At 53.1% G+C, this 26,859-nt stretch overlaps 6 protein-coding genes across 6 annotated transcripts; 3 read left to right on the forward strand and 3 right to left on the reverse strand.

Annotated features, from left to right (window-relative positions):
* Window positions 1-4,674: 4,674 nt before the first annotated feature.
* Window positions 4,675-5,484, reverse strand: MFIFM68171_08669 (Glucanase; the record flags this gene model as incomplete). The annotated part of the gene is made up of 1 exon (XM_071064089.1): window positions 4,675-5,484. The coding sequence occupies one exon, from the start codon at window positions 5,482-5,484 to the stop codon at window positions 4,675-4,677; it is 810 nt and encodes a 269-aa protein (XP_070920190.1).
* A 1,718-nt stretch (window positions 5,485-7,202) lies between these two features.
* On the forward strand, window positions 7,203-9,296 carry MFIFM68171_08670 (Heterokaryon incompatibility domain-containing protein; the record flags this gene model as incomplete). The annotated part of the gene is made up of 2 exons (XM_071064090.1): window positions 7,203-8,185; window positions 8,240-9,296. The coding sequence occupies 2 exons, from the start codon at window positions 7,203-7,205 to the stop codon at window positions 9,294-9,296; spliced, it is 2,040 nt and encodes a 679-aa protein (XP_070920191.1).
* A 4,493-nt stretch (window positions 9,297-13,789) lies between these two features.
* MFIFM68171_08671 (uncharacterized protein) lies at window positions 13,790-14,047 on the reverse strand (the record flags this gene model as incomplete). The annotated part of the gene is made up of 1 exon (XM_071064091.1): window positions 13,790-14,047. The coding sequence occupies one exon, from the start codon at window positions 14,045-14,047 to the stop codon at window positions 13,790-13,792; it is 258 nt and encodes an 85-aa protein (XP_070920192.1).
* A 1,844-nt stretch (window positions 14,048-15,891) lies between these two features.
* Window positions 15,892-17,547, forward strand: MFIFM68171_08672 (Beta-lactamase/transpeptidase-like protein; the record flags this gene model as incomplete). Its single annotated transcript, XM_071064092.1, has 2 exons — window positions 15,892-17,030; window positions 17,076-17,547. The coding sequence occupies 2 exons, from the start codon at window positions 15,892-15,894 to the stop codon at window positions 17,545-17,547; spliced, it is 1,611 nt and encodes a 536-aa protein (XP_070920193.1).
* A 417-nt stretch (window positions 17,548-17,964) lies between these two features.
* MFIFM68171_08673 (27-O-demethylrifamycin SV methyltransferase) lies at window positions 17,965-18,882 on the reverse strand (the record flags this gene model as incomplete). The annotated part of the gene is made up of 1 exon (XM_071064093.1): window positions 17,965-18,882. The coding sequence occupies one exon, from the start codon at window positions 18,880-18,882 to the stop codon at window positions 17,965-17,967; it is 918 nt and encodes a 305-aa protein (XP_070920194.1).
* Window positions 18,883-23,280: 4,398 nt separating this feature from the next.
* MFIFM68171_08674 (uncharacterized protein) lies at window positions 23,281-24,320 on the forward strand (the record flags this gene model as incomplete). The annotated part of the gene is made up of 2 exons (XM_071064094.1): window positions 23,281-23,582; window positions 23,654-24,320. The coding sequence occupies 2 exons, from the start codon at window positions 23,281-23,283 to the stop codon at window positions 24,318-24,320; spliced, it is 969 nt and encodes a 322-aa protein (XP_070920195.1).
* Window positions 24,321-26,859: the final 2,539 nt, after the last annotated feature.

Below are 26,859 nucleotides of genomic sequence, written 5' to 3' on the forward strand. Positions count from 1 at the left end.
TAGTCTAGCACACAGCCGCATTCTTCTGGCTAGGCCGGGAGGGTGGGGCAGCTGAGGTCGTTCTAGCACGAGTGTTGTAGAGTGTGTGTCGTTAGCCTTGGTTATCTAAAGCCAAACAAATTGTATGGACAGTGCGACAGTTGTAAGACACATATAAGGCTATAATATTAGTATTGAAGCTCTTCTTGACCATCGACTCAAACGAGAACACCTCTCACGTAATCCAGTTGTGACGCTATGATTGGAGTAACGGAAGAGGGCTAGGTTCAGTGGGTAGGATGAAAAGGTAGGAGAAGGTGGGAAGAATGGCGAGGTCTAGGACTTGAACCTGCTGCCTGGTGGGGCCGATAACAGCTAGCAACTACGTAATCGGGTAGGCATGACAGCTCCGCTCACCGCTCTTTGAACGCTGTCGTGTTCAAAACAGAACGAATCTAGCGGCCTGACTTCAAAGCAAAAGATTGTTATGTCTCAGCTGCTACGGATTACGACAATCGCACAGGACCCGAATTACTATTGAAAGCAATACGCGCGACGGGTAGCTGAGATGGCGCCGAAATCACCTGTCTTGACGAAGCTTCCATCCGAGATTCTCGAGAATATCATCAAATGCCTCCCACTGAGAGACAAGTTGACTCTAGCACTTGTCTCCAAAGCTGCCTACTCGTTAGCACAAGGTCCTATCTATACCTGCGTCATGTTAGAATCGGCTTTGTCCCTGAATAAGTTCAAGGATACGTTAGCGTTGAAACCGGGACTTGCCAACCTTGTCCGGACACTGGCGATGTATGGAGATGGCAGCTGGGAGTGCCTTGATGTACTTCGCTGTTGCAGGTTCCTTCGAAGTCTCATAATCCGGCTTGACAATGCTAGTCGTGCTTCGGACACCACCATTGCGCAGGCGGTAGAGGAATTCAGCGCTGGTTCTTCCTGCAAGGAGTGTACGTGCCCGGGTTACTTGCTGCTAAGTCATTACGGGTTCACTCTGCTGACCGGAAATATCAGGCCACGTCATCTGGTCCGGAGGGGTTTCCGGAGACATTTTCAACGGAACTGGGGAATCTATTCTCTGGAACCTGATGTCCGCTCCGGCATTCGAGGCATTGACGGCATGCTTTATAGCCGAATCTGGATCAGGAACCTTTTTCAGCGAGTCGGACGAGTGGTGTTCCACGCAGCCTAGCATCCTGCCTCCGTTAACAGCCATCAAGTATACGAACCTGCGGGAGCTTAGGTTACGCTGGGATCGCCTGCCGCTTCCTTGGTTTGGTTCTATCTTGTGTCTACCGCGGTGTCTCGAAGTCCTGATCTTAGAAATTAGTCTTCGATGCCCGATGTACCACCGTGACGTGACTGTAGATCTCGACATCATGCTCGAGCCGGTTTCAGACACGTTGCGGACCCTCATCATCGCGCCAGTGGACACCTATGACGAATCATTCGAGTGCGAATCCAGAATGGAGAATCGAGGACTAAAATGGAGTAGCAAAGGCCTGTCGGCATTCTCAAAGCTGGAGTATTTGGGGTTGCCGAGCCCTTCCCTTGGCCAGTGCATTGTTTCTGATGATCCTGGTTCACTGGACCTACCGGCCATTCTTACGGAAACACATTACATTCCACTGAGCCTACCCGCCTCCCTTGTTGAGATATACCTCACCGATGCTGCGTTACTTACGATTGCGGATGGCGGTTGGTGGTGGAACAGTGATATGCGCGCATTCGCGGAGCAAGTGAGCCGCTCGACACGGCCACTGACCTTCAGTCGAGCCGCCTTGGACGGCTTGATGCACCTATCCGAGATCATTCACACGCTGCCGCACCTAACTAGCATTTCGCTCGATGACCATGGCCCTGGGATTGATGAGGGAAATCGCGGCTACGAGGTTGACATGGGGAGACTACGGAACGATTCACCGCCTGTGATTATCTACGAGGGTGCCGGAGCCCTCGTGAGCAGGGGCATTACCGTCGTATTCCGGCCTAAGGGGGGCCTTCGAAACGGGTTTCGTAACACACTCGCAAAGAGAGGGCCCAACATTTGGAGATACGGCACACCACAGCGCACCATTGCTGGGTTAGACACATTGCAGGACGAGTGGGCTCGGTTGCCGCTTATAACCAGAATCTAACGGGTGGAACGGAGGTAGAAAGTCAAAGTACAGTGGCCGATGATGAAAAAAACCACCACAAACCTGCAGAACCGGGCTCAGTCCAGTCCAGAGAAGCACTATGTAACAACTCTTCAAACCACACGGGTTGCGTTATCGGAAACAGGATAATCATAGCGATTCCACATTAACACCCTTGTTGGAATAGTTAACGTATCTTATAAGCGAGCGCCACATATAAGCGAGCGCCCTATTTTCCACAACCCTACTACAACTATCCTCAATTGCAACACAACAACAGTATCAACCAACTACAATTACATCAGAAACAGCTGAATCAGACGATTCTGCAGCCTCCCGGCAGGTACGGGCATTATGGCCAGGCTTGCCACACACACCACAGCACCGTATCTTCGTACGACCCCCCTCTGTACTACTACCACCCGGCTGTATACCTTCAGCTACCTCCCAACCTCCATCCTTCTGGGCCAGTAGATCTTGTGCAGCCTGTACAGTAAGTGATCCTCCAAGCTGTACGCGCGTTTTTTTGGCCCTCCGGCGCTTGCTTAGCGCTTCATTGGCCTTGCGGAGCGAAGAGACCTCCGTACGAAGAAGAGCCACCTCGTGCATTACAGCTGTTGTACTCTTTGCTAGTTGGTCTACTGCAGCCAACATTGAAGTCGGGGAGCTGTTTTGGTGGTTGGCAATGCGAGTCTTGATAAGCGTTGACTGTGATTCGGCTTCTCGAGGGTTGTGTGGCGTCTGGAAGACCCAAGGTTGTGTAGTACCTGGCTGTGAGGGTGGGGGTGTTGGTGTACGAAGCTGTATATCCAGTGTAGAAAGTACCCTCTCTGGATCGTACGGCACTAGGCCAGCCCCTGCAAAGCCACCCTGTATATTACTCTTTGTTATAGAAGCAAAAAAGGCCTCGCGGAAGGCACAGAGGAACTCGAGCTTGCTGATGTGGTTGATATGCATGCGCATTAAGTCCTCGATTTGGCGACCGTACGCCTGCTTCAGTAGCCCAAAGCAGCCAACATCGAGTGGCTGGCACTTGTGGGAAGAGTGCGGAGGCATGCAGAGCGTAATGATGTTGTTCTGCTTGCAGTAGAGCTCGAACTCGGTCGAGTGGTGGCTTTCGTGGCCGTCAAGGACCAATAGCCGGTATGCACCTGTTGTATGGGATTTTGAGTGGTAGTCGAAGTGCTTGATCCAATCTAGGCCAACTGTATTGGTAGTCCAGCCATTGTCGGTAGTCGCAATGCGCCAGTCGGCTGGAAGGTTGCACTCTCGGTACCAGTTAGCAAGGTGGTAATGCCCGGCCAAGATAATAAAGGGAGAGATAGCCCAGCTAAGGGCATTGATACCCTGGATCACTGTTGCCCACTCGCGGTTGCCAGGCTGGGCTAGCTTTGCCTTACCACGGCCGTCAGAGGTTGTAACGACCATACCCGCAGAGATAACCCCCATCATAAACCCGGTCTCGTCGAAGTTGTAGATATCGTTATCTACAATGCCGTACTTGGCCTTGGTATTCTGTACAAGTGCAAACCACTCGCCAATAACCTTTGGATCCTCGCATTTGGCCCTCTGGTAGTCGTACCGACGTGTCCAACGTGTCCGGAGCTCTAGCTAGCGTTTGACAAAGTTGTGGGCCCAGAGCTTGCCGACAGGGGGCGCATCGCGTACCCTTAGCAGTTGGTTGGCCATATCTTCCACACCAGTAAGTCTAGGTGGAAATGCACGTGCAACTAGCTCAAGGATATACTGAACAATAGCTTGCTCTTCGGATTCAGTGAGCTTCTTCGAATTGGCCGGAGTATCGCGTCGTGCAGGCGTGCCGGCTAGTCGACGACGTATAGTTCGGGGGGCAACGTCGTAGATCTTTGCTATAGTTGCAATCTTGAGTTTTGGGTTATTCTGAATAGCTTCAATGGCCAAGATTACCCTGGCTTCCTTTGAAGTGGGAGGCATATTGGGTTGATGAGAAAATTGATGTTTGGTGTAGGAGGAACGCGTCGCGTGGAAAACAGGGCGCTCGCTTATATGTGGCGCTCGCTTATAAGATACGTTAAGAAGGTCTTTTTAGAGGGATATATTATAGAGTTTAATAACGATGTTAGCTCTAGAATAAGTTAATTCCAACGAAGGAGTACTTCAAGTATAGATCTCTCATAGTGCAATATAGCCTCCTAATATATAATAGCAATTTACTTATCAAGTTCTCTCTATTTATCAAGTAGTTGTTATTAATCCTCAGATAGAGATATTGAAATAGTATAGAAATACACATTTACGCTTATATACCTATTAAATAAAGGAGAGAGTAAATTAGCTAAATACTAGACTTACAACATATATAGTTAAATCCGAGATTTATTAGCTCTCTTGTCGGGACAAATCAATTGCCGTCTACACCCCTATCGAGCACCAGGCGTAAAGTCTACTGGTTTAACAGACCGTCAGGGAGCAATTGGCCGTCTTGGAAGGCTAGTAACCTAGACAACGTTACATAAGGTACATACCACAACCGCTTGGGCCTGCGCGCCTCCGTTGTGCCCTCTCCTTATCTCCCGCACATGGGAGTCTTGCACACAGTGACCTCGTGAATGTAGCGAATCAGGCCACCCTGGACCCTAAACAGATTGCTACTGGGCATCACCGCCTCCGGATCCGAGGCCTCCAGCCAGGGGAAGCCATTGAAGATGCCGACCGCGCCGAGCTCCTCGTCAATGACATAGCGGCGGTTCCCCGCGTCGATGGGCGTCGGGAACGCCGGCATCGCGCACGTGTTCGCCGACGCGTTCCGCTGCCCCGTGTAGATGCCGCCCTCGAGCCGGGCGCACGGCGTGCCCAGCGGGACGGGGAGCGTCGAGTTGAACCACTGGTTGAGGTACGCGTCGCCGGCCGCCTTGATCACCTCGCGCGTATCGCGCTGCTCCGCGGGGATCGGGTCCCAGTTCTCCTGCTGCGTCCAGTAGAGGTGGCCGGTCGCGTTGAAGATCCAGTCGCCCTGGTCCGTCACGACGGACTCGATGGCCGTGATGTTGGCGTCGGCGACGAGCATCCGCGTGTGGATGACGTACGGGTGCTCGGCGGTCGCGGCGGTGAGCTCGGTGAAGGTGGCGCACTCGACCGTATCGTGGATGCTGCGGTTGAAGTCGATGGTGATGGCTTGGGAGAGGACGCCCTCCGCGATGTCCATGGGCGTGTCGTTCTCCGCATAGCTGACTTCGCTCGCCAGGCTAAGGAGGTCTAGCTGCCCGGCGGTTTGCGCTCGGACGTAGGATGCCGTGGCCTCTTCGAGTGTCGCTCGACTGCATGCTGCCGAAGCTCCGTAGGCCAGGCTCAGGCCAAGCAGTATTGAGTAAATCATGGCGACTAATTATCCTCCCTGGATTTTGTGGCCCGGGTGGTTTGAGCTACAGAACTAAGTTGTTTGCTACATAATTTGTTGGAATCCGAGGGTTGGCTCGTTTTGTACAGGAAAAAGAATGAGGGGGGATGAGGGGCTTGATATTTTTCCCCAGCCCGCCATTTTGGCCTATATCACGGACTTAGAGAAGCGACGGCAGTTGCGGAAAATGTACGATATCAGAAATGTAGCATCCGACCGCGAGTGCAGAAATGCCACTTCCCGCAGTACTCCCGAGCCACATTTAGCCGCAACACATCAGTAATTCTACAGCCACGATCAACCCCGCCATTGGAAAGCTTGTTGAGAACATAGACATGGCCACCAGCCCAGGCATAGTCGATATGTTGAGTTAGTATTGGGAGTTGGTAGAATATTTGGTCTGGAGTCGGATCCGAGGCCCGGCCAGTCTCGGACCCGGTATTAATCGTCGTTCATATCAACCTGTAGTGGTTGTCTCGCATGGCTAACGTAGAGATCTGAAACAACCCCAAGTTGATATGGGGACGGTATATCTGCCGTTTTGGCCAAGTTCCTGGAACTCTGCCTGTGGATGTGTCGAGTGGCATGGCATCGGCAATCTTCATGACCTGCAGCGTTCCCACGTAACTTCATTTAGGCAAGATAGTCCAGGCTCTCAGGCTCAGCCATTATACGTGCCATGTTGAGGAGCTTCCCCTTTTTGTATATTAAAAAGGGGTGCCAAGAGCCCCGCTGCTACTTGGGGGTTGAAGGGGGAGGGGCCATTGCCCATGATGTTGCTTACCCTCTTAACACTCAAGCAGCACCTGGTGCTGGCAAAATAGGTAGATGGGCGATGTCACCTGCCTGGGCACTACGATAACCTTGTGTATAGGATCAGCATTGTTACTATGCTGGCGCCTAGTCGTGCACTACAGTAGCTTCATTCGACTTGATATTGCTAAGCTGGGCTTGTATGTCAAGGGGTTGCAGCATAATTAATGAGCGGAGACATCGTTGTCCAGCTACGTACCTAGTGTGTGACCTCAGGGCTGAGGCTTGTACTCTGATAAAGATGAATGCATCTTTCACTAGGAAAAACGGAGGCCTGGAATTACCATGCCCTGCGCTGTCTTGCTCTTTTACTCAGCGCGAGTTGCGGCGGGTCCTTCCTGGCTTCGTGATTACGTGTCCGACTAGGAACACCAATGGGAGGACAGCCTCAGCTTGAAAGCAGACACCAGATACCACCGGGTCATGTTTACAATTGTCCCACAGGAGGCCTGTATCACAATCTTGAAATCCTGGTTGTAGATACCCGTTGCACTGCCAACCATCACCTGGTGACGTCCATTGTATAGTAGGAACTTTGGCATCTTGGTGGTGGGGCGGTGCTGCAATTTTGGCATTTTCCTTCCTTTCCCCCTATGGTTCTTTTCCTGCCTTGCTCCATTTACGGGAACGCGGAAATCACTATGCTCATTGTTTCTAGACGGTTCCCATACTTTTGTAACGTTCTTTATGAAGGAAATGGGACTCGGTGACTGATGTGCCGAAATGCATCATGCATGTCCTCTGGCGCAGTGGCGTAGCTGACAGCCAAGCCGACAGCCTGACGCCGGCCTCGACGTACTGCGGAGTGGTATTCATTACCTACGCTTTAGGCAACTCATGCGTGGCTCAATAAACCACCATCTCAATTGCACCAAAACATCACCATGCCGCCGTTGAAACCGCTTTGCGAGCACTGCGCCAAAATCCCGCTCCTTGATTCCAAGAATGCCACGGAGGGGCTATTCCCGTCCATGGCATTCTCATTGGGATCCGGTGCGAGGATTCTAGACAGTGATTGTCCCTTCTGCCGCGTCATTGTCACCGCTTTTCAGACCGGGTACCAAACAGATACTGTTGACAACACAACTCCATTATCGGCGAGACCTGATGTGTCGCTCTACTGGCGCCCGAAAAGTGGTCCAGGCAGCCGCAGCGCCTTCAACATCGATCTGCATGCTCGTCGGATCTCAATCTGTGTAGCCCTACCATCCTCAAATCAGCGGCCGGCCTCCAATCATGAATATTTTCAGCCAGTTGTGGAAGCCGAGTTCAACGTCAGTCGCCTTAACGACTGGATCTCGACCTGTGAGGGGCATCATTTGGGCCGATGCCGCGCCAAGACGGCCAGCTTTGAAGACAGCTTCCCTGGTCTGGAAACTGTGCGCTTTATCGACGTCGAGCAGTCGTCGATTGTCGAGCTGCGAACCGTGCCTGATTATGTCGCTCTGAGCTATGTGTGGGGGGAGTCCCCGGCCATCAGACTAACGACGGCTTCCCGAGCCAGCCTTTCGCTCTCTGGAGGGATCAAGAAGGCCTGGAAGAGCATCCCTAGGACGATTAAGGACGCCATAGATCTTGTACGTAAGCTGGGCGTCCGCTATCTCTGGGTTGACGCGCTCTGTCTGATCCAGAACGACCCGGATGACGTCTCACGAGGAGTGAGGATCATGGATGAGATCTACGAAAGGTCATGGTTGACAATCGTTGCCGCTTCAGGCCATGACGCGAATGCAGGCTTACCGGGAGTCCGAGAAGGCAGCAGATGCCGAAACACTGCCATTCCAGTCACCGAGGATGTATCAGTGGGCATATTTGTACCGCTGGACCGGCTCCTCAACTGCTCCGTATACGAGACGAGAGCGTGGACGTATGGTACACTCCCCGTGGTTGTGGTATTGGCTAACATCATACCCGCACGCAGGTTCCAAGAACAGCTTCTTGCTCGACGGGCCGTGTATTTCGTCGCCGGACGTGTGTATTTTCGTTGTCGATTGGATGTCTATGCGGAACATGTCGTCGACCAACGGCCCAGAGGAAGCAGAGAACATTTATTCCTAACCAGCTGGGCGTCCACCTTGTCAGAAACGGCCGAGTTGAAGGAGCCGTTGCGCAGCTTCGCCAACATTCTCAGTTACTACAGCCAACGAGCCCTCACTTTTCCGAGCGACGCGCTTCGCGCCCTGGACGGGATTACCCGGCGAGTGTCTCAACTGTCGAAGTGCCATATTCTTCAGGGAATCCCAACAGCCGCCTTCGATGCATTTCTCATCTTCGAGAGAGACGGTCACGGCATCCTGCGCCGCCGCCCAGGCTTCCCAAGCTACTCGTGGGCTGGCTGGAAAGGCCGACTGACCGTGCCGTTGTATGTGCGTATATCGATATTTGAGTATCTGAACCGGTGGCTCGAGGAGCGCACCTGGATAATTTGGTACAAAAGAAACCCTTCTGGAGTGCTGAGTTTGGTGTGGGACCCATCCGCAAACGAATCTTTTCCGTTAGACAACTTTGACTACCCTGGTTACCGAAAACGGCAGCCCTTTGATTGCCCAGCGGAAGTTTTTGTCAACTCGGCCCGGACATATCCAACGGAGGATCTCGCCAGCAACTCCATACCAGAAACTCCGTATCCTCTTCTTCAGTTCTGGACCCTGTCTGTCCATTTTCCCATCCAGCTGAAAGACGACTTTACTGGCGGGGCACACATCATATCGACCAACGGACTTCAGGTTGGCAGTGTTTCTCTGGATGGAGTCGAACAGACGACCATTTTTACCTCACAGGATACGTTTGAGTTCATACTTCTTTCTCGAACTATGGACCCTAGGCCCAACTGCCGTGGCGAAATGCGCTATTTCGTGATGTTACTGGAATGGCACGGCCCCGTTGCGGAGAGGCGCGGTATCGGGCGTCTTCAAATCCATGCGGTTGCGGACAGCTTCCCACCTGGTCCGAAGTGGAAAGAGATCATCCTTGGATGAGCTGACATGCGACATACCTTAACCCGATTCGATTGCTGGATGCTGCCAGCTTGTTGGGCGTAATACTGGATATCTGAAGCCCTATCATCTCCAACTAATTAGGCCGCCAACCCCCCAAAGCTCCTAAATACCCTCCGTGGCGTCAGATATCTCCCTTTCATTCCTATCACTCTCCGGTCGTCCTGGGAACAGTCATCCTTCGGAAAGTGCTGTGTAACTAGTAGATACCAGTCCCTCGGTCCCAGCCGCGCCGCCGACTGTAGATCCCCTCAGGCAGAATTAGCTAATCCTTCTTCGCCCTCCCTCAATGCCCCGCCGTCTTCCAGTTTCCTTCTCTCGGCCGCGACACGTCTAAGACCTACTCCGATACTAATGCTACTTTCTCGGCCACGCAGCTGGGAGGTAAATCCGACTTCTACACCCAATTGGGAAATTCAGAGTTTGTCACACCGGACCCGGCTTGCATTTGATGTGGTGAAATGAATCATGTAATTACCACAAGCGAAAAGGAAGACCCTTGCGACAGAATCGCTACGTGATGGAGTCGACAGTCTAAACCCGTTAATGGCTTTGAAATGTCTTTTGTGGCTGCTCTACTTGGACTTCCCCGGGAGGTGATGGATCCTTCCTCAAGGCGTGTAGACGGGGTCCTCTTCGAATTGTAATCATGGACAGGATATTTTGCCGGCCGCTCACGATGGCGATGGCAATGTTCACCCACCGCGCAGCTCCACATTTAGCAGTCCGGTAATTAGCGGGCCGACAACCCGCAACCTCTTCCCTCTTGCCTTCCACGCTTCTTTACAAATAGGATCCCAAAGGCAGCGTTTTCATTCGCGTCTTTTGGGAAGATAAGCGAGCTACAGGCGTTGAACCAAAGAATTCATCAAAGTGGTTTTCCGAAGCGAGAGGGCTGGAAATAGCTCGGGCCAACATCACAGTCGAGCCACTTGGTAAGGTGCCATATGGTGCCATCCCCTGGCAGCAGCGTTGCATTGCATGCTTTCTCAGCTCTGTTTTCGGACCTTAACCGCGGCTGGCCACGAGAACCACGATCCAGCCTCCAGGGGTAATCGGCAACCCCACACGTTACGCACATCATCTATTCTATTAAAAGCACTGTCAGATGCGGACAAAATCGATGGCAGGTTTGTGATCATGGCTCTCTGCTCTTTGTGTTGGTGCAAAACTCGTCATCTTGGGGGACGAAGCGCGTCCTATTGATGAAGAGCCGGGTCCTCGGGGGCTCATGTCTGAGATGTATGCAGGGAAATGGCAAGAGGTTTGGCATTTGTGATTTTGTCTCTCGCTTCATGTTGGTTCCTGGCAAAACCTAAAGAAGGCCAAATACGCCCAGCGGGCGGAAAGAACCAGGCGGGCGGGTACACAATCGCTACCGTCCAATCAGTACCGTTCTCGCCCCCAGCTCTCCGCGGCGCAAAGATTGGACCGGCACACAACAGCGCCGCATGCCTACGTCAATATGCCACAAGGCTTCCTGTGTTTTGTGAGCTTTCTGGCTCCCCTCGGCAGTTATCCTGGCAGCTACGTATCAGAATAACGATTAATCTATCAACGGGCGGCTTTGCCAGCTCATACACCGAGCCGACGAGCTTACTAGTACTAAGGTAAGGTACCCACTCAATCACCGTTGCATCCGATAAACGTTTCTGTTCCTGATGATAGCTCCCCGAGCTGCACCGCCCTTGTGCTGGTTCTTGGATAGAGCTGAGAAGGAGAAAGGTGACGCAACAAGCGGCGCAGACACCATTAGCTACCATCTTGCCGTGCTTGTGCCTCTCCACGCGTCCTTTTTACTGAGCTCGTTGCCCTCCCCTTCATCCATCGCGCTGCTATCACATTACCTACCTACCTAGGCATTCACGTCGCCGGCTCGCCGACTCCTTTGCATAAGCCATGTTGGCATCCTCAAAGTCTTGACGTACAAAATCGCAACCCGGTTTCATGCTGGCTCCGCAGGTGCCGTCTCGCTGTCCATGCCGATGAAACGCGATTGAACTTGGCGCTATCGTTGCTAGTTTACACAGCGGTTCCCTTGTCCGACCTCCATGTAACGCTGCTGTATTCTCTTTACTCCTCTTTCCATGCCCCCGCCCCTCGAGCTGTCATGAACAGCGACATCCCACACCATGATCAACTCCGACTTCTGGCGTCCCTGGAACGGGCGGCGGGTTCTTTATCCCTAGTTTCCGTGATCCTGGTCGTGCTCTCATATGCTCGCTTTCGCCGACTAAGGACGTTACCAAACACGCTCATTATTTACGCATCCGTCGCCTCGATCGCGGCGTCTGCGGCCTCCATCATAGCCGACGGTGGTATTCAACAAGGGGCGTCGAGCCCGACCTGCCAAGCCCAGGGAGTTCTTTTGCAACTGTGAGTATGATCCTGGTCTTGTTTGATGATCACGTCTGACCGGATTCTGGTTAGATTCATGCTATCAGCCCCGTCATGGTCACTAGCAATGGCTGTCAACATGGTCGTCGTATTCTACCTCGGCAACGGCACCGGTCTAAATACCCTCCAGAAGTGGGCCTGGCTGTATTGTCTGCCGTGTTACTGGGGGCCTCTCGGTGTTGCTCTTACCTTTCTCTTGTTAAGAGACACCCAGAGCGGCCCACTCTATGGCAATGTTGATGTATGGCAAAGCGTTTTGCTTTTTCTAGACTCTCCGAGCTGACCGTTTCCTGTGCAGACCTGGTGCTGGATTAGGCGTGAGTGGCAAGCCTTGAGATTATATGGCTGCTACGTCCCCGCTTGGGCTTTTATTCTCCTTTCGGTCACGATTTACTGCGCGACTGGGCTTCGCAACATTCTCCAGGCTCGTAAAGCACCCCAACAGACGCCACAGAACGGCCTCGGGTACCGCCCGAAGACAGTCGGTCTACCAGTCATAGTTGAGAGAGTGAGTGACTTGTCTTATGCACGCAGCCCTTCCGCAAACTGACAAAGTCCAAGGAATCCTTCATCTCCCTCAGTGATTGGCCGATGTCACCCCTCTCTGGTGGCATGTTCTCGGGCTCAGAAGTGGCCGAGTTAACACGCGAAGTCTCACCGTCTTTCACACTCCCGATGCCCGCATACACCCCGAGAGCGGTCAGCCCCCGGTCGACATGGCTGGGCAACTTTGGCTGTTTTCCCCGCCCGGCCCCATCGCCACCACTGCCTCAACGACTCTCGACGAAGGAGATGGCGGGGTTGTTCATCAGCCGGGATCCGGTGATACGAGAGCATCTGCGGACAGGTCTCTTAATTACCATCTCCGTCATTGTCACTTGGATTCCTGCCAGTGTCCAACACGTCTGGGAACTACTCCACACTACCTCGCCGTTCGGAATGAAGGCGGCGACGGCTGTGGCCCTGCCACTGCAGGGGGTTTGGATCGCGGTGATATTCTTTTGCACAAGCTGGACGGTGTTCCGGGAATGCATGGCGGATAGGCGCCGTGCAAGCACTGAGGTGGGAATCAGTGGGCTGTTGGGGGAACCGTGGCGGGACACCAAGGGGAAATACATGTTCGGAGTGGGACAAGGGACGAAACTACACGAAAGAAAACCGAGAGCCTGGGTACCTTGGAGCAACAAGGTCCCAAAGCGCAGTCACAGTTGGGATTTCCTTGATGTCGGGATCGCAGGGGGGACTGTTAGCACCCGAGCGAGCAGGGGCAGCAGAAGCAATGGCTTGCAGCCGTTGCGTTTGAACACGGCCTTTTAGTGGACTAAATTATCGGGATAGCATTTACAGGCGTTGACGGTGGGACATTGCGCATTGCATGGCATAGGACTTGTGTACTACTAGTACTATTTCTGATCTGAGGAGAGGCATGTTTGGGGCCGCGGGAAGCATCATTCTATACTGTGATGTTACTTGTTTCACATGACACTACGCCGAACGGGAAATATAAAGCGAGCGCGAAGAAGCAACCGATACCTAATGCATTGCTAGTAAGCTGGTATGGGTGCATCGGTATCGCATGAGGTTCTAATAACCTCCTACTAGAGTTCTATGTGTGCTGCTATATGGTGGGACGCTTCACATGACCCAAAGATGGCCAAGGTGTCAATCTGAAATGAGATCGTTTCTATCTAATCACCTAGCTATCGGTTTCCGTGTCTAAATGTATCCCAGCCCTGGGAAGCCAACCTGTATCCTGACAGCCAGCCACGACCATTGCCCACTAGCGCCAACCCTATCTTACCCATCCAAGAGCCCGAGCTCATCCCGTGTAACAACTCCCGAAGACGAACCCAAATCATAAATGCAGTGTCACCAGACCGGCCTAAGGTACCGAACCTAAACTCCAATCCCATCTGTCGACAAGTATCCTACAACAAGTCAAGGGCAACCAACCAACAAAACCCCTTCCCAAAATCATTCCAAAAAAAAAAAAAAAAAAAAAAAAAAAAAAAAAAACAGCCCTTGAAACATACCACACTCCCTCCCTCACAAAGTCCCTCCCTCACAAAGTCCCTCCCTCACAAAGAGAAAGACACCCGCCGCGAGCTCCGCGGCTGATACAGGCGGCGGACGGAATAGTAGCGGTAGTAGTAGTCCCGCTCGGCGGGGGCGGCGGCCCGGGCGTCACGCGCCTCCCGCCAGCAGCTGTCGCACTCGGCCGAGTACGTCTTGCCCGGCTCGCGGTCCATGAAGTGGTTGTAGTCGCGGTGGCAGGTCACGATCCGGCGGCGGCGGAGGTGTCCGCATCGCCAGTAGTCTGTGTACGTGGTGCACATTTGCTTTGATTTCTTCTGACTTGACTGTTGGGCTTGGCGGTTTTCTTTGGCTGTGGTTGATGGGTTGGGTGGGTGATTCTTGTGTTATGCTCTACGTTGGTAGGGAATGTCAAGCTTTGATTGGTAGGCTGAGAGTGGTATGAAAGGAGGGTACCTTAGGGATCGGTCGCGGAGGCTCAAGGACTTTTATATAACTGAGAAACGGTGAGGCTGTTCTCATCAGGAGATCGGTTGAGTCATGGAGAGGAAGAGGCTGGGAGGCCGCCTTGCGGTCAGCGGGAAATACACCGAAGACAAACTCTCGCCTCCACGTAAACGGCTTTAACATTCTGGACGGGTTCTGTACGTTGGCTGTGCTGTGCCGCTGAGCAGAACCTGAACGAAGGATGACCTGATGGGATGCAAAAGCATCCGGCCTTTGGTGAACCTCTCAGCGTCGAGGAAACTGACGATTCTGAGAGGCGGCACTGTCTCTTTGGTTTTCCCTACCTGCACGGGGACGTGTTTGCGGGCCAACTGCAAGGCTGTGACCCGAAACGATGGTTGCGCCGCATAGGGCTGATACCTACTTACTCTGTGGGGGAAGCCAAACGGAGGTATCCCCCGCACACGCCTTGACGACCTCAACGAGCAATCGCGTGAGCGGCATGCGGACCGGTCGGCCGCCACATGTCTGACCTGTAGGGCAAATGCATGCCAGCTGACGTTCTGCCTCCGTTGGGAAAGAATCGAGCTTGCTGGTTGGATGCCATGCGGCACTGCCACCTGCGGGCGCTAAGGTACAGGTAGGTTGCGTAAACGGTCCCCATGTCGCATGGCTCCGCGCCGCTGACGGATATTTCACGTATTGCTTCTGTAGCTGCTCTAATGGCAGGGTTTGCAAGGTGAGGTCCTGTTACACTTACGATATAGGACTTGGGTAACAAGTCGCCGCACCTACCGTACTTTGGGTACCTTACTCACATTACTAATCCGCCCGCCGCTCCCGTCGGTGTGGCATTGTGACCTTGCCTTGGGTTTGACGAGTTCTAATAGATGACGAATGACAGCTTGAATAAATTGCCACCTTATGGTTGGAACACCATGGCCTTGATGGGTTGGCACCTCATCGCTAGCATCAGGGCGTTCAATCAAGCGCGGAGCTTTGCCAACTACCTACATAGACACTGCATGGCGTCGCCATGACTCAGAACCTTACATGAGATCGGAGTTTGCCAGTTTCCGGAGTTGGAATGAGGCCTAATTACAATGTGACAATGCGGAGGGCCGGTTTTGGTAAGATCACGGCTGCCTGGGCGACACACGTGGCTGCCCAGGCCTGGCCCTGATTTTGCCGTTTTGGTGGGCATCAGGCGGCGAGGTAAGCTTTTCTCTCGCACGCTCGCTTTCACCGAACTCAGGCTCCATGTTCAATCAACCTGACGCACTCGGATTACTTTCCCCAGGGCAGTACTGAGTTGGCAAATGAACCCAAACGCGGCCAGAATGGACTATTCATGGTGCCTATACTACCTGACTTTTTTCCGGTAGGTTCTAGGGTGCAATGAATTACAGGCCGGTGGCAGATGCCCTGTTGATGGTGACGCGTTCAGATGGGAGTTTAGTGCGCGATTGTGCGACTAAGTCCGAAGGGCTGCTTACGCGGCTGCCCATACCTCGGGGGACGGAAGTCAGCCGCGCGCTGTGTAACCAGCTGGAATACGAACGGGAGCATCTCTGGACGAGCCGTCGTGCTCTACTACACCAACGTTAGCACACATAAACAGCCACCATGACCACGAGCGGAAATCGAACGCCGTTAGCCACAGTTGCGGAACTCCCTCAGGCCTAGCAGAACCGCCACCATGGGTTTCATCTCTCTCTTCCCGCTCATCCTCTTCACGATCCTCACCACCGCCATCACAACCCCTACCACCCCCCCTCTGGTCTCACCCTCCTTCATCTCCTTCATCAACTCCACGCTCGCAGCGTTCCACTCCCCAGGGCTCGCCATAGCCCTGATCTCTGGCAATCAAACCTGGGCCCACGGCTTCGGACACGCGTCAAACCTCACCCCAATAACCCCACAAACCCTCTTCTCCGCAGGGAGCACGACCAAGTCGCAGATCGCGCTGGGGCTCTCGCTGCTTGTCGACGCCGGCCAGCTGAACTGGACGACGCCGGTGTCCTCGGTCCTCCCGGACTTCGCGCTCGCCGACGAGTGGGCCACGTCGCACCTGACCGTGCTGGACCTGCTGTCGCACCGGACGGGCCTGCCCCGGTACGACGTCGGCGTGCTGGGGCGGACGGTGGGCGAGACGATGGCGCGGCTGAGGCATCTCCGCGTGGCGGCGGAGCCGCGCGTGCGGTGGCTGTACAGCAACTTCATGTATGCCGTCGCGGCGCGGCTGCTGGGCCGGGCGGGCGGGACGGAGACGCCCGGGCGGTTCCTCCGGGAGAGGGTCTGGGTGCCGGCGGGGATGCGGAGGACGTGGTTGAGTTGGCTGGAGGAAGGCGGCGGTGAGACGCTGGCTGAGGAGTATTTCTGGAATAATGATACAGCGAGCTACGAGGTGGTGCCGCACTTGGATGTGTCGGGTGAGGAGGGCGCCGGCGGGGTGATATCGAGCGTGGAGGATTACGTGGAGTATCTGAGGATGATGCTGGCCCTGGCGCCAGACGGGCCACTCTCGGAGGAAGGACGGGCCGCGGTGCTGGGGACGCACATGTTTGTGGCGCCGGGGGTTGTGGATGATGGCTTCTTCACGGGGCCGACGTGGTACGGCTTAGGGTGGTTTGGCGACTTTGTGCTGGGCGAACTGGCCTGGCATCACGGCGGGGCGGTGGGGGAGTTTCGGACCGACATGTGGATTTTTCCCCGGCAGGGCAAGGGCTTGGTGTTGATGCAGAACTCGCGCAGCCCCGCGATCAATGTCATCGCCTACACGGCCATCTACGAACTGCTGGGGACGCCCGAGGCGGAACGTTTGCCGTGGACTGAGATGTGAGTCGTTTGCAGTGCTGACGGATCGTACTGACGGCTGCACAGTTTCGCGAATACAACTGCCCAGGCGGAGATAGCGATCCAACAGTGTCCGTCGATGCACTTCCCGGAGGAAGTCGGTCGTCCGGCAGTCGCGCCGTCGTGGCCCCTTGCCGAGCATGTAGGCAAGTACACGAACCCCGGATTCGTGGACATCGACCTGTTCTTGGTGTGCAACTCGACGTCTCGCGTGTCCGCTCCAGACAGCCCGGCACGGCCGACGAGAGACACACGCACATGTTTCCTACGGACTAACATTATCAATACCGCGGCGGGGCGTGTTGCGGCCGAACTCGAGCATGTTAATGGAAACAAATGGGTTGCGTGGGCTTATATGGCGGACATCACTGGCTACCACAGGCCCGTGACCTGCCTTAAGGTAGAGTTTGAGGGTGAAGGGGATGTCACAATGGCAAATTTCCTGCTGCGAATCGACGACCTGAGCGCCCCATCGGAAGGGTTTACCAAGGTGGACTAGTCCAGGGCATCACCGGGGTGCTGAGGTGCTACTTACTTATTTTGATATTGCGGCGACCTGCTGCGTCTGAGTGGGTACTGAATAAGGCGGTGTTGGCGGAGATGGTGGTGGCACGGATGTGGACAACTACTTTCCGGAGAGTAGCGTAGAAATTATTCCTATTCTTTGAAGGAATGGTAACCGTCTTGGATCTGGTGAAGCGGGTCTGTGCCTCTGCCTCAGATCGCAGAGTGGCGGATATTGAACAGGAGGACACCCAAGTCTCTTTACAATACCATCCTAACCTCAAACATCACTAGCCATGATACTCAAATGCGCGGTTCTTCCTTGCAGCGGGATGCCCCGACACCGGCACCTCTGACTGTTGTCCCATCATCTCATGCATGTACGCCCCAAGATCAGAATATCACCGCGACCCTACTGGTTCTTCGAAATCTCCAGCGGCCCTTCTGGTTTTGATGCGGATATGGCGACGTAGCGCCAGTGCTTCCGCCCCCGGTACGACTGAACTCCAGTCACCGTGTTGATAAAATACCGTTCGAGTCGCAATAAACGAACGAGGAAGTAGGGAACAATGGCGAGGATGAAGAAGAACCTAGTCATGGGCTTGATGTTCTCCGAGTAGTCACGCACGACGACATTCTCGAAGCCGGCGTCCTCAAGCATCCGCTTGAACACACCGGGCTGCGAGCGGGCATTGGTCGGCATCGCGGCGTATTGGTTGATCTTCCGCAACGACGCAGCCATCTCGTCGGTCGATTCGTGGCTGAACTCGTGCTCGTACTCGAAGAGAGCGATGTGGCCGCCAGGGCGGAGTATTCGGTGAAACCCGGCGAGGACGGCCTCGGGGTTTGTGGCGTGCACGAAGGTCTCGATGGTATAGACGCCGTCACAAGACCTTGCGGGCAGACTTCCAAGGTCGTGGTAATCCATCTGGCGAACCGTAATCACTCCATCCGGCAGACCAGAGCGGGCAACGTTGCGCCGTGCCTTTGCAATGTGATGGTCGATAATGTCAATGGCCGAGACACGCAGGCCGTGAGTCTTGGCCATGCGGATCGCGACGTGGCCGACACCGCAGCCCGCGTCGAGGACTTCGGCGCCCTTGGGAAGGGCAAGAGCCTCTGCGAGCTTGTCTTCCATTGCCCTCAGGGAAGCGGAAATCGGAAAGGGCCAGTACGTGTCGCGATCCCAGTACCCGAAGTGACGCGTCCCTCCCAGCACCAGGCGGTATCCAATACGGGATTCGAGGGATGCATAGTAGGATTCCAGTTGTGGATTAGGTGCATGAGCATCATCTGCGGCAACCTCAGGAGAAGAACCGGATGTTGGCATGGTGTGCGGTGCGATTCAGCACGGCGGCGCAGGTGATTGCGGTTGAGGTTGGGCACCCTGCGTCGTGGTACTAATGTGTGTAGCGTTTCGGAGGGCTGGCAATTGTCGTGACCGACAACCTTGTGGGTGTATATCTGAACAATGGGACCAATGCATGCATGTACGGGCCAGGCGGGCGTTAATGTCGTGATCCGATGTATACTAAGACTTCAAAAGGCGCATATTCTGACCTGCAGGGGGCAGAATCCCTCGCCGAGCCACTAGGTACAGCGCTTGACCAACAACCCGCGGCGCCGTGTCACGTGTTGTTGCAAATTCTGCGGGCATTCATCTCATTGTCTCCATTGATTAGATCGGGTAGTCCGCCGGCGAGTTGGCTCGTTGCACATAGAACCGGATGCGTCTCTTTCCAACCCCTTCCGCTTTGCGATCTCTCAAACCCAGACTCACCATCGCAACTCTTCCCCCGCGCGCGTCCGGACTCGAATGCAACCTCCAGAATTCCAACCCAAATTGCCCCCAGCTATACCAATCATCATAACTAACTGTTGAAATCAGACTTGTACGCAACACAAACTATGGTCGGACCCGGCGTCTGATATACGCCGTTGCTACTAGGTCAGTTGGGATTATTATCAACTGTAGGACCTAGCTTACGGGCGGAAGACCACCTACAAGCATACAATGGTGTAGCAGGCTGCCTTATGTGAGGTAGCCCGGTATGAGGCGGAGACCCAAAGATGCACGGATTACATTGGGGGCCAGCGGGGTGGGGGAGTGATAAATGATACAATGAGCGGAGAGAGGATAAATGCCACGTTTGGATCGATGCGTGTCAAAACAGGATCCTGTGCACATCGGTAGTACCATATGATGAGATATGATTGATGTCCGAAGATGGCCAGCAGCGGACATAGCTCATCGTAATCGTCTGGGCGCTATGGTCGGGCGCCCGCTCCACAACGATACATAAGGTTACGATCCGAAAAGTCTAATAATAAGATATACAGCTTCCTCCTTTACCACCGGTTCACGCACTCGGCCTTTGGTCCGTCACTGTCACGCGTGCAATGTTTGATTACACTCACCAACTCGGCTATCCATTACTCGGATCCAGACTCTTCAGCTGCCTCCTGCCGGAGAACTAGTCTCTTTTCATTTATTACCCCGCCAATGCAACGCTGCAAGGTCGCTCCTGTATGCTCCCAGGCTAACGCTTGGGTAAAGCAGTCTTTATTTAGGCGTCTCCAAGTTTAGGGTGGCATTCAAATGAATACCGTCATTACTACACACTAGAAAATATCTCGCTCTAACACAAGTTATGTTCGGCTTGCCGAGGCAGGGCTGAGGGATTACATTACATCCCAGCAAAGTTGTACACTTGATGGCCGCCGTCCACCCGGATGATTCATGGGAAATCCCCTAGATTCAACTTCTGTGTGTGGCTCAACTGATGAGGAGCGAACAAAGGGGGTTGAACGTCAAGAACTGGAATAGTGGATATTCGGGCTCCGCCATCAAGAACTACGAGGTAACCCAACATACCTCTGAGTGATCTTCGGCCACTGAGTTTCTTTTAAAACCACGTCATCGAGGAAGACGGTTTGCCCACCTCCTGCGGTCACTGTCGACGTTGGCTAGTGAGTCCGCATTGCTCTTGTCAACGAAATATCCGGTGAAAATATCATACTCCACTTCCATGGTCTTGTACTAGAAAATAGCTATGGTTCCATGGGTGTCCCGAGATGGTAACTCAATAACATGAGTTTGTTCCTCTATCAGCATATACGGCTGTCAATGCTATTTCTCCGTAGTTCCTTCCGGCAACCGCGTGTCGTGTTTCATTGGCTTTGTCCCAGAGCTAAGGAAGCTACTTACATAGCCGGGGGAAGAACGGTCTTGGTCATGATGCTGCTGTCCTCTGACGGTATCGCCCAACGCTGGCAACATCTTCTATAGTACTGGTGATATAATGACGCCTAGCTCGACACGGTAATGGTCTTAGTGGGTCATGGCGGTGCCTGGCTGTGCGTCATGATGTCTCTACCATTTAGGAATTGTCAGTGCTGGATGAAACGGTCTTGGTACCTACTTAATGACAAATAACTTAACTCCCCTTCTCCTGGGTAGGTAGGTTCAAACCTGGGTGCCACCATTCTTCACAACCTCGCTGTTCAAGCCCGGGGAGCGCTATCCGCTCACTAGGAAACTGTATGCCAAAGAGTGGTTGAGCTCTTGAGAGAGGGTTAGAGTATTGGAACACTTTGTTCAACAAACGCGCCTTAGCTGGCCCCGCGACGGGTCACTGGATCCGAGGGCGCGTGCCACCAGATGATGCTGACATAGCGGTAAGCTTGATTACAGCATAGGAGTGGTTACAACGCATATGCCATCCAATGTATAGGGTTGACACGGTTGTTTCAGCTGCTTGGCATCTTGAGGTCAGACCATAATGGGCACGCGTCTAGCGGGCTTAAGGCTAGGTTGCAACTTTGTGAGGCCGACTAAATAGAGACACTAAAGAACTACACACTCGGATCCTCTAAGAGACTTTGAGATTGTGGTGCGAAGCTTATAAGAGAATGCGGTGTAGAATACCTCACCGCTTCTCACTCAAAGATGTCTGTGGGGGCCGGTTGAGGATTTGGCTCGCCAACAGAGTATAAGTACTGGGACACTGCCGTCTCTCAGCAGCTAACCATTCCTCAACCGTCCAGAACAACTCGTCCTCGACTACACAGTCCATTAAGTAGAAGTTTCCCAGCATGTTGTCTACACTCTTCTCCGCCACCACCCTCCTCCTAGCTCTTCCCGCCCTCGCCTCTGTGGTCGTCATCGCACCTGAAGCGCAGCTCGTCAAGCGTGATCTGAACTACTGCTCCCAGTTCAGCCCCATGGTAAGCGCAAATGATTGTATTCAGAACCGATGTGACATCCATCCTCTCCTCTCTTTGCATTCTCCTAACCACTCGGATGTCGACGCAGAGCCTAGGCCGCCTCCGAGTCGTCAACGAAGGCGATGTATGGGCTTCGGTAGACTTTATGCCCGTCTCTGGGGGCCCGTGGTCCCAAGTCTGGGACTGTATTATCCAGCCTCATGTTACATACAACTGCCGGCTCGATGGAGAGCTGAGCGCCATTCCTCAGGACACGAATGTCCTCCTACGTGTCTGCCATTACTATACGGATCGTGATCCGGATACGCCCTGTTTGCTTACTGGAGGACAATTTGTGAGTAATCCTAAGCCCCGCTGTGCTCCTATGTCGTTATTTTTCGTTGTTTCCTTTCTTCTTCCTCCTACTTTATCTTATTCGTCAATGATCGAAGTTTCCATCGCCGTCGTGTGCAAGACCTAAAGTTGACTGGAGCTTGACTGGTGCAGATGATTCCAAGCAGCGGTACTAGGTGGGAAACACAGCTCACTGTGTCGCCTGTGAACGACACGGCATGGACCGAGAATCTGTGTGTTGTTCAGGTGGTCGTTCAAGATTGAACGAAGATTGGAGATGATAGAGTTGTTCCAAGCTGCGTAGTAGTTAAGATGACGCCGGTATTCAGTCAATATCAAAGCTATTACAAGGTAGATCGGTAAAGAGCGTCAGAACTTCATGCAATGTCAACGCAGGGTATTGTGTCAGAAAAAAGCTCTCTTTTCCATACTCGTTATTCAGCTTACCACACACATAATCTTTTATAAACCGGGGAGGTTGTGTGAAGGAGAGATATGGAGCGCCAAGAGACACCGCCGCAATAACGATGCAGGCCGGGCCGCCAACTCCCAGATGTCTATCACACCCATATTATATACAACGTTAGGTGGCTCAGACGTAATTAGGGGTATAGCTGTCTATGGGAGGCGCTGTGGCGCCCTAGGCCAGAATACCACTCACTCAATATCGCTGTTGTCTTTGCTTCTCTTCGTGCCAGTGGCCCTCCTACGGATGTTGACCTCGGGATTTTCTGGTACGCCTTTAATCGGAAAATGCCGAACCAATGAAATAAAAAGGCACATTTGCGCGGTCCAGCCGCCACCATGCAACATGCACTGCATTAAATTATCATTTGAGAAATCCTCCTCGCACATTTCCACCGACTCAAAAGACCGCTTCCCCCTTAAGCAATACATTCTAGTCCACTCGCGTCCCTGAGTCTCGATACTGCAACGATCAGTGCCTGTTATGGACCCAGGTGGTCCTGTTTTGGAGCCCTGGCGCCCAGATTTGTCGAAACCGCCCGCACCCAATAAGTGCCCCGGTAGCTCTTCCTGCGAGGCCTGCCTGCGGGACAAAGTGGCTCTTAAAAATGGCACAATTGCGAAATCCTTGGAACTGGTCATCGAAGATGAGGAGCCAGAAGACGCGCCCCATGACTTAGAACTATTGGGCATTACGGCAGCCATGATTGAGAGTTACAGGTGGTCACGGCTACGCAGTTACCAGGCTAACGTGGACGCTACTTATATAACGCCTGTAAGCGACCACCATGTCGACAAATACGCAGACATTTCATGCTGGCAAGACGCCATAGATGAAGCTCAACACTTTCGTGTGGTCTGTAACTACATTTATCGCAAGATTCGGCATCAGATTGACGAATACAACCTGGACTCTTTCTTCCTAGTCTTCCCGAAGATCATCGAGGCAATTGCTATCCGCCCTGCCTCCTTCCTTGATATGGAGTTTATATATGATCGCCGCCGGTAAGTTCAAAACGTGGATATCTCCCATTCATGTATACTTGATCACTCTTGCGCTAATGTTTGCCATCCAGTGATATTGCGCGGCATGTACGGCAGATGTTTCAGAGAGGAGGCGAAGACGACTGCCCCCGTAAGCCACATGGTGAGATGTCTGTGGCGGGAAATATTCTCACGTGGGATAGTAGTCCTAGCAGCCAGATCATAGAACATGTCAATGTTTCAGAGCGATTTGAGGGGCTGGAAGAAGACTTAGAGGAGGCTTCGCTAGACAGGCGAATAATTGGTGGGCCATACAAACTACTAATCGAGGATTTGCTAAAAGAGTCCTCATTGGACTGGGGAGAATCTCAACTCTGGACCATGGATACAATTCGACATCAAATCATGAGTAGTATTCCTACTACTGAATTCAGACTGCGCTGGCCCTATTACATTCACGCAGCCGAATTCCGAATCCCATGGCAGCATGTCAAGCAGCGGCTTTTGAGGGAGAAGTATAACAGAAATGTTGGCATCTGGGACGCGATGCCCACCACCGTTGTCTTGGTCAGCTCGTCCAACGATGTCACCCAGGCGACAACCCTCAAGGAATACGTCTGCCAGACATGGGGCTTCGGGTACAACGTGACGCAGCTCCTGCAGTCAGTCTTGAGTATAATTACGCAGGAATTTGACTATAATGTGTATCGTAAGCGGACAACCACACCTGCTATTGTTCTCAGCTATCAGTCTCGCTAACTAACTGCAGTCACTCAGGAAGGTTTTACTCAATTTGTGATGACTTCAGTCACTTCACCTGATACTCTACAATTCCACGCGGCGGGTGCCGCGTATTCCATTGCCCAGAACGTTGTTCAACTGGCCTGGATGCTAGCGGCTTTACAAAACCTGCAAGGCCGAGAGGTCACTCGTGTTAGGCTATCTATATTTCGGGCGACTCCTGAAGATCCCTGGGAGATCAAGACCCACCTTGCACCCGACATCATCAGCAACGTTCCAGGGCTTTTGGCGTTTAAGAAGCTGGGCTGGCTAGATGCACATATCGTACCGGTCATTGCCGAGGGTTTTCCTACCATTCGCCGACCCCCATCTTTTCCGGGGATAGAGATATCGCCCACAGTTCTGTTTTCGCTCATCTCTGAGGATAACCTTCAGCAGGCGGATGGGCATGTTCGGCTTTCGGGGCGAAACCGATCCCTCGAGCTCGTTAAGCAGGGAGACGGTGCATGTCTCTGGCACGCTGCTACGCCTGCGGATGGGTGCCAGTGCCCAAAGGATTCAGGGCTCAGGCTCCTTGAGCATATTCGGCAATACCGCCATTTCTTGGGTGATTGCTCCCACCCGGTTGCTTTTGACCGCGAGAGCGATGCGACATCTCATCCACCAAGCCCACCTCGCTATCGTGGAGTAGGTGTCTCACATCACAGCCCCAGTGCCACCACTTCCGAAAGTTCTTTCAGCTCTCCAGGTTCGACAACGATGTGCCCCGAGACTTCCCTCGACTCTGATATGATGTCGATTCCGGACCTTCCAGAGATTCCGCCCCATGAGGTCCCGGATGAGTTATCCACGATTCTCGATGTCGTAGCGTGCCGGCTTCTTCAGGGATACAGGAGCGCCACTTCAGCTTCGGAAATCATTTCCAAAGAATGTACTCAACGGCCCTCAGCTGTTGATAGAAATCCGGATTTGGGGGCCGCTATAGTCCACGCCCAGCCTCAGCGCGAAACCGTGCAGGAGACCAACCAGGCGGGCCCCGCCACATCCAACAGTTGCACTGGGAGCACAGCGCCAGGGGGTGATTCAAGAGTAGGCCGAAAAAGAGCTAGAGCCAACGACGAAGGAGAAGACGCAGATGAACCAAGAAAGATTCCCCCACCTAAAACGCAAAGGAGGACTCCGGGTTTGCCAGAGCGCAAATCCCTAGCCTGTCCCTTTTGGAAGCTTGACCCAAGGAAGCACCGCAAGTGCTTGAACATGGAAAGCTTCTGGCAGGTGAGCCGGGTAAAGCAGCATCTCACCCGGAAGCACACCGAGCCCGAGATATACTGCGACATGTGTAAAACCACCTTTCGAGACGAGACCACCAAGGTGCACCATCTACAACGAGACAGGTCGACATGCGTCTACAAACCATGGAACGACCGCCTCATTACCCGACATCAGCAGGGGGAGCTGCACAGAAAATCCAAGGGAGCCACTGTATCTGATCAGTGGTTTGGTGTATGGGACATTCTCTTCCCCGACATCCCACGGCCAAACTCTCCATACATCGACCTAGATGTGTCAAACGATTTCCGTGATTTTCGAGAGTACGCGAGAAATCGGGGGCGGGAGGTCCTGCTTGAGAAGCTTCGAGAAGAAGGCTTCGGTCTTCAACACCCTGACATACCATTGACAGAGGAAGCCCTCGAAGCATATCGTCTTGCGGCGGTGGATCGCGCTCTCGACTTCATGAACGAGGACTTTTTGTCGTCTCGCTCGCCTCGGGATTGCTCCTCTGGACAAAGAGGAAGCTCGAGACCAGAGGGCTCGGGGTGGAAGACACCTCCCAGCTCATTTGCTGACAGTGCCGATGGTGCTGTGCGCTCAACTACTCAGCTCAACATGCCTGTCATTCCTGAAAACCATGTGTTGCCTGGACCAGCGACATATTCACCAGGGTTCAATTTCGAGGATCCGCAAGCCGCTTTTGTCGATGACCTCGAGGAAAGCCAGATGCTACCCCCAAGCACTGTCCCGTACGACGATAGTGCTGAGGAATGGAATGGTGTATCGTGGCCTTTGGAATTGGTGCAGTTTAGATTTCCAGAAAGCGGGGATTGGACGTGTCCGAAGATGGACGATTGTACATAGACTATTATCGAAATCTCTCCCTCTCCAGAGCCCAACCAATCTCAGGGCTAAGCACACTGTTAGAGCATGTGTAAATACTCCGCCTTCCAATATATCATATGGACTGTCGACCATTGAACCTCAAAGTCCACAGCCCTCAGCTGGCAATCTAGACACTACCTTCATTAGGTATTCCCCAGATTCTGCCTTTGAGTATCGATGCGAAAGACTAGGTACCTACTTATCAACGGAATGCTTTACGTTGGATTTTTAATTATTTGATTTTTATTTAACGTACGTTAACTTAATTTTTTAATTTTTTAATTTTTTAATTTTTTAATTTTTTAATTTTTTAATTTTTTTTTTTTTTTTTTTTTTTTTTTTTTCCCCACCCATGGTTGTGTCAATTGATGGATTAGGAATAGATTGCTGGGTTCTTTGT

This window comes from Madurella fahalii, assembly GCF_045866475.1.
Source record: "Madurella fahalii IFM 68171 DNA, scaffold_5, whole genome shotgun sequence".
In the NCBI taxonomy this organism is placed as follows: domain Eukaryota; kingdom Fungi; phylum Ascomycota; class Sordariomycetes; order Sordariales; genus Madurella; species Madurella fahalii.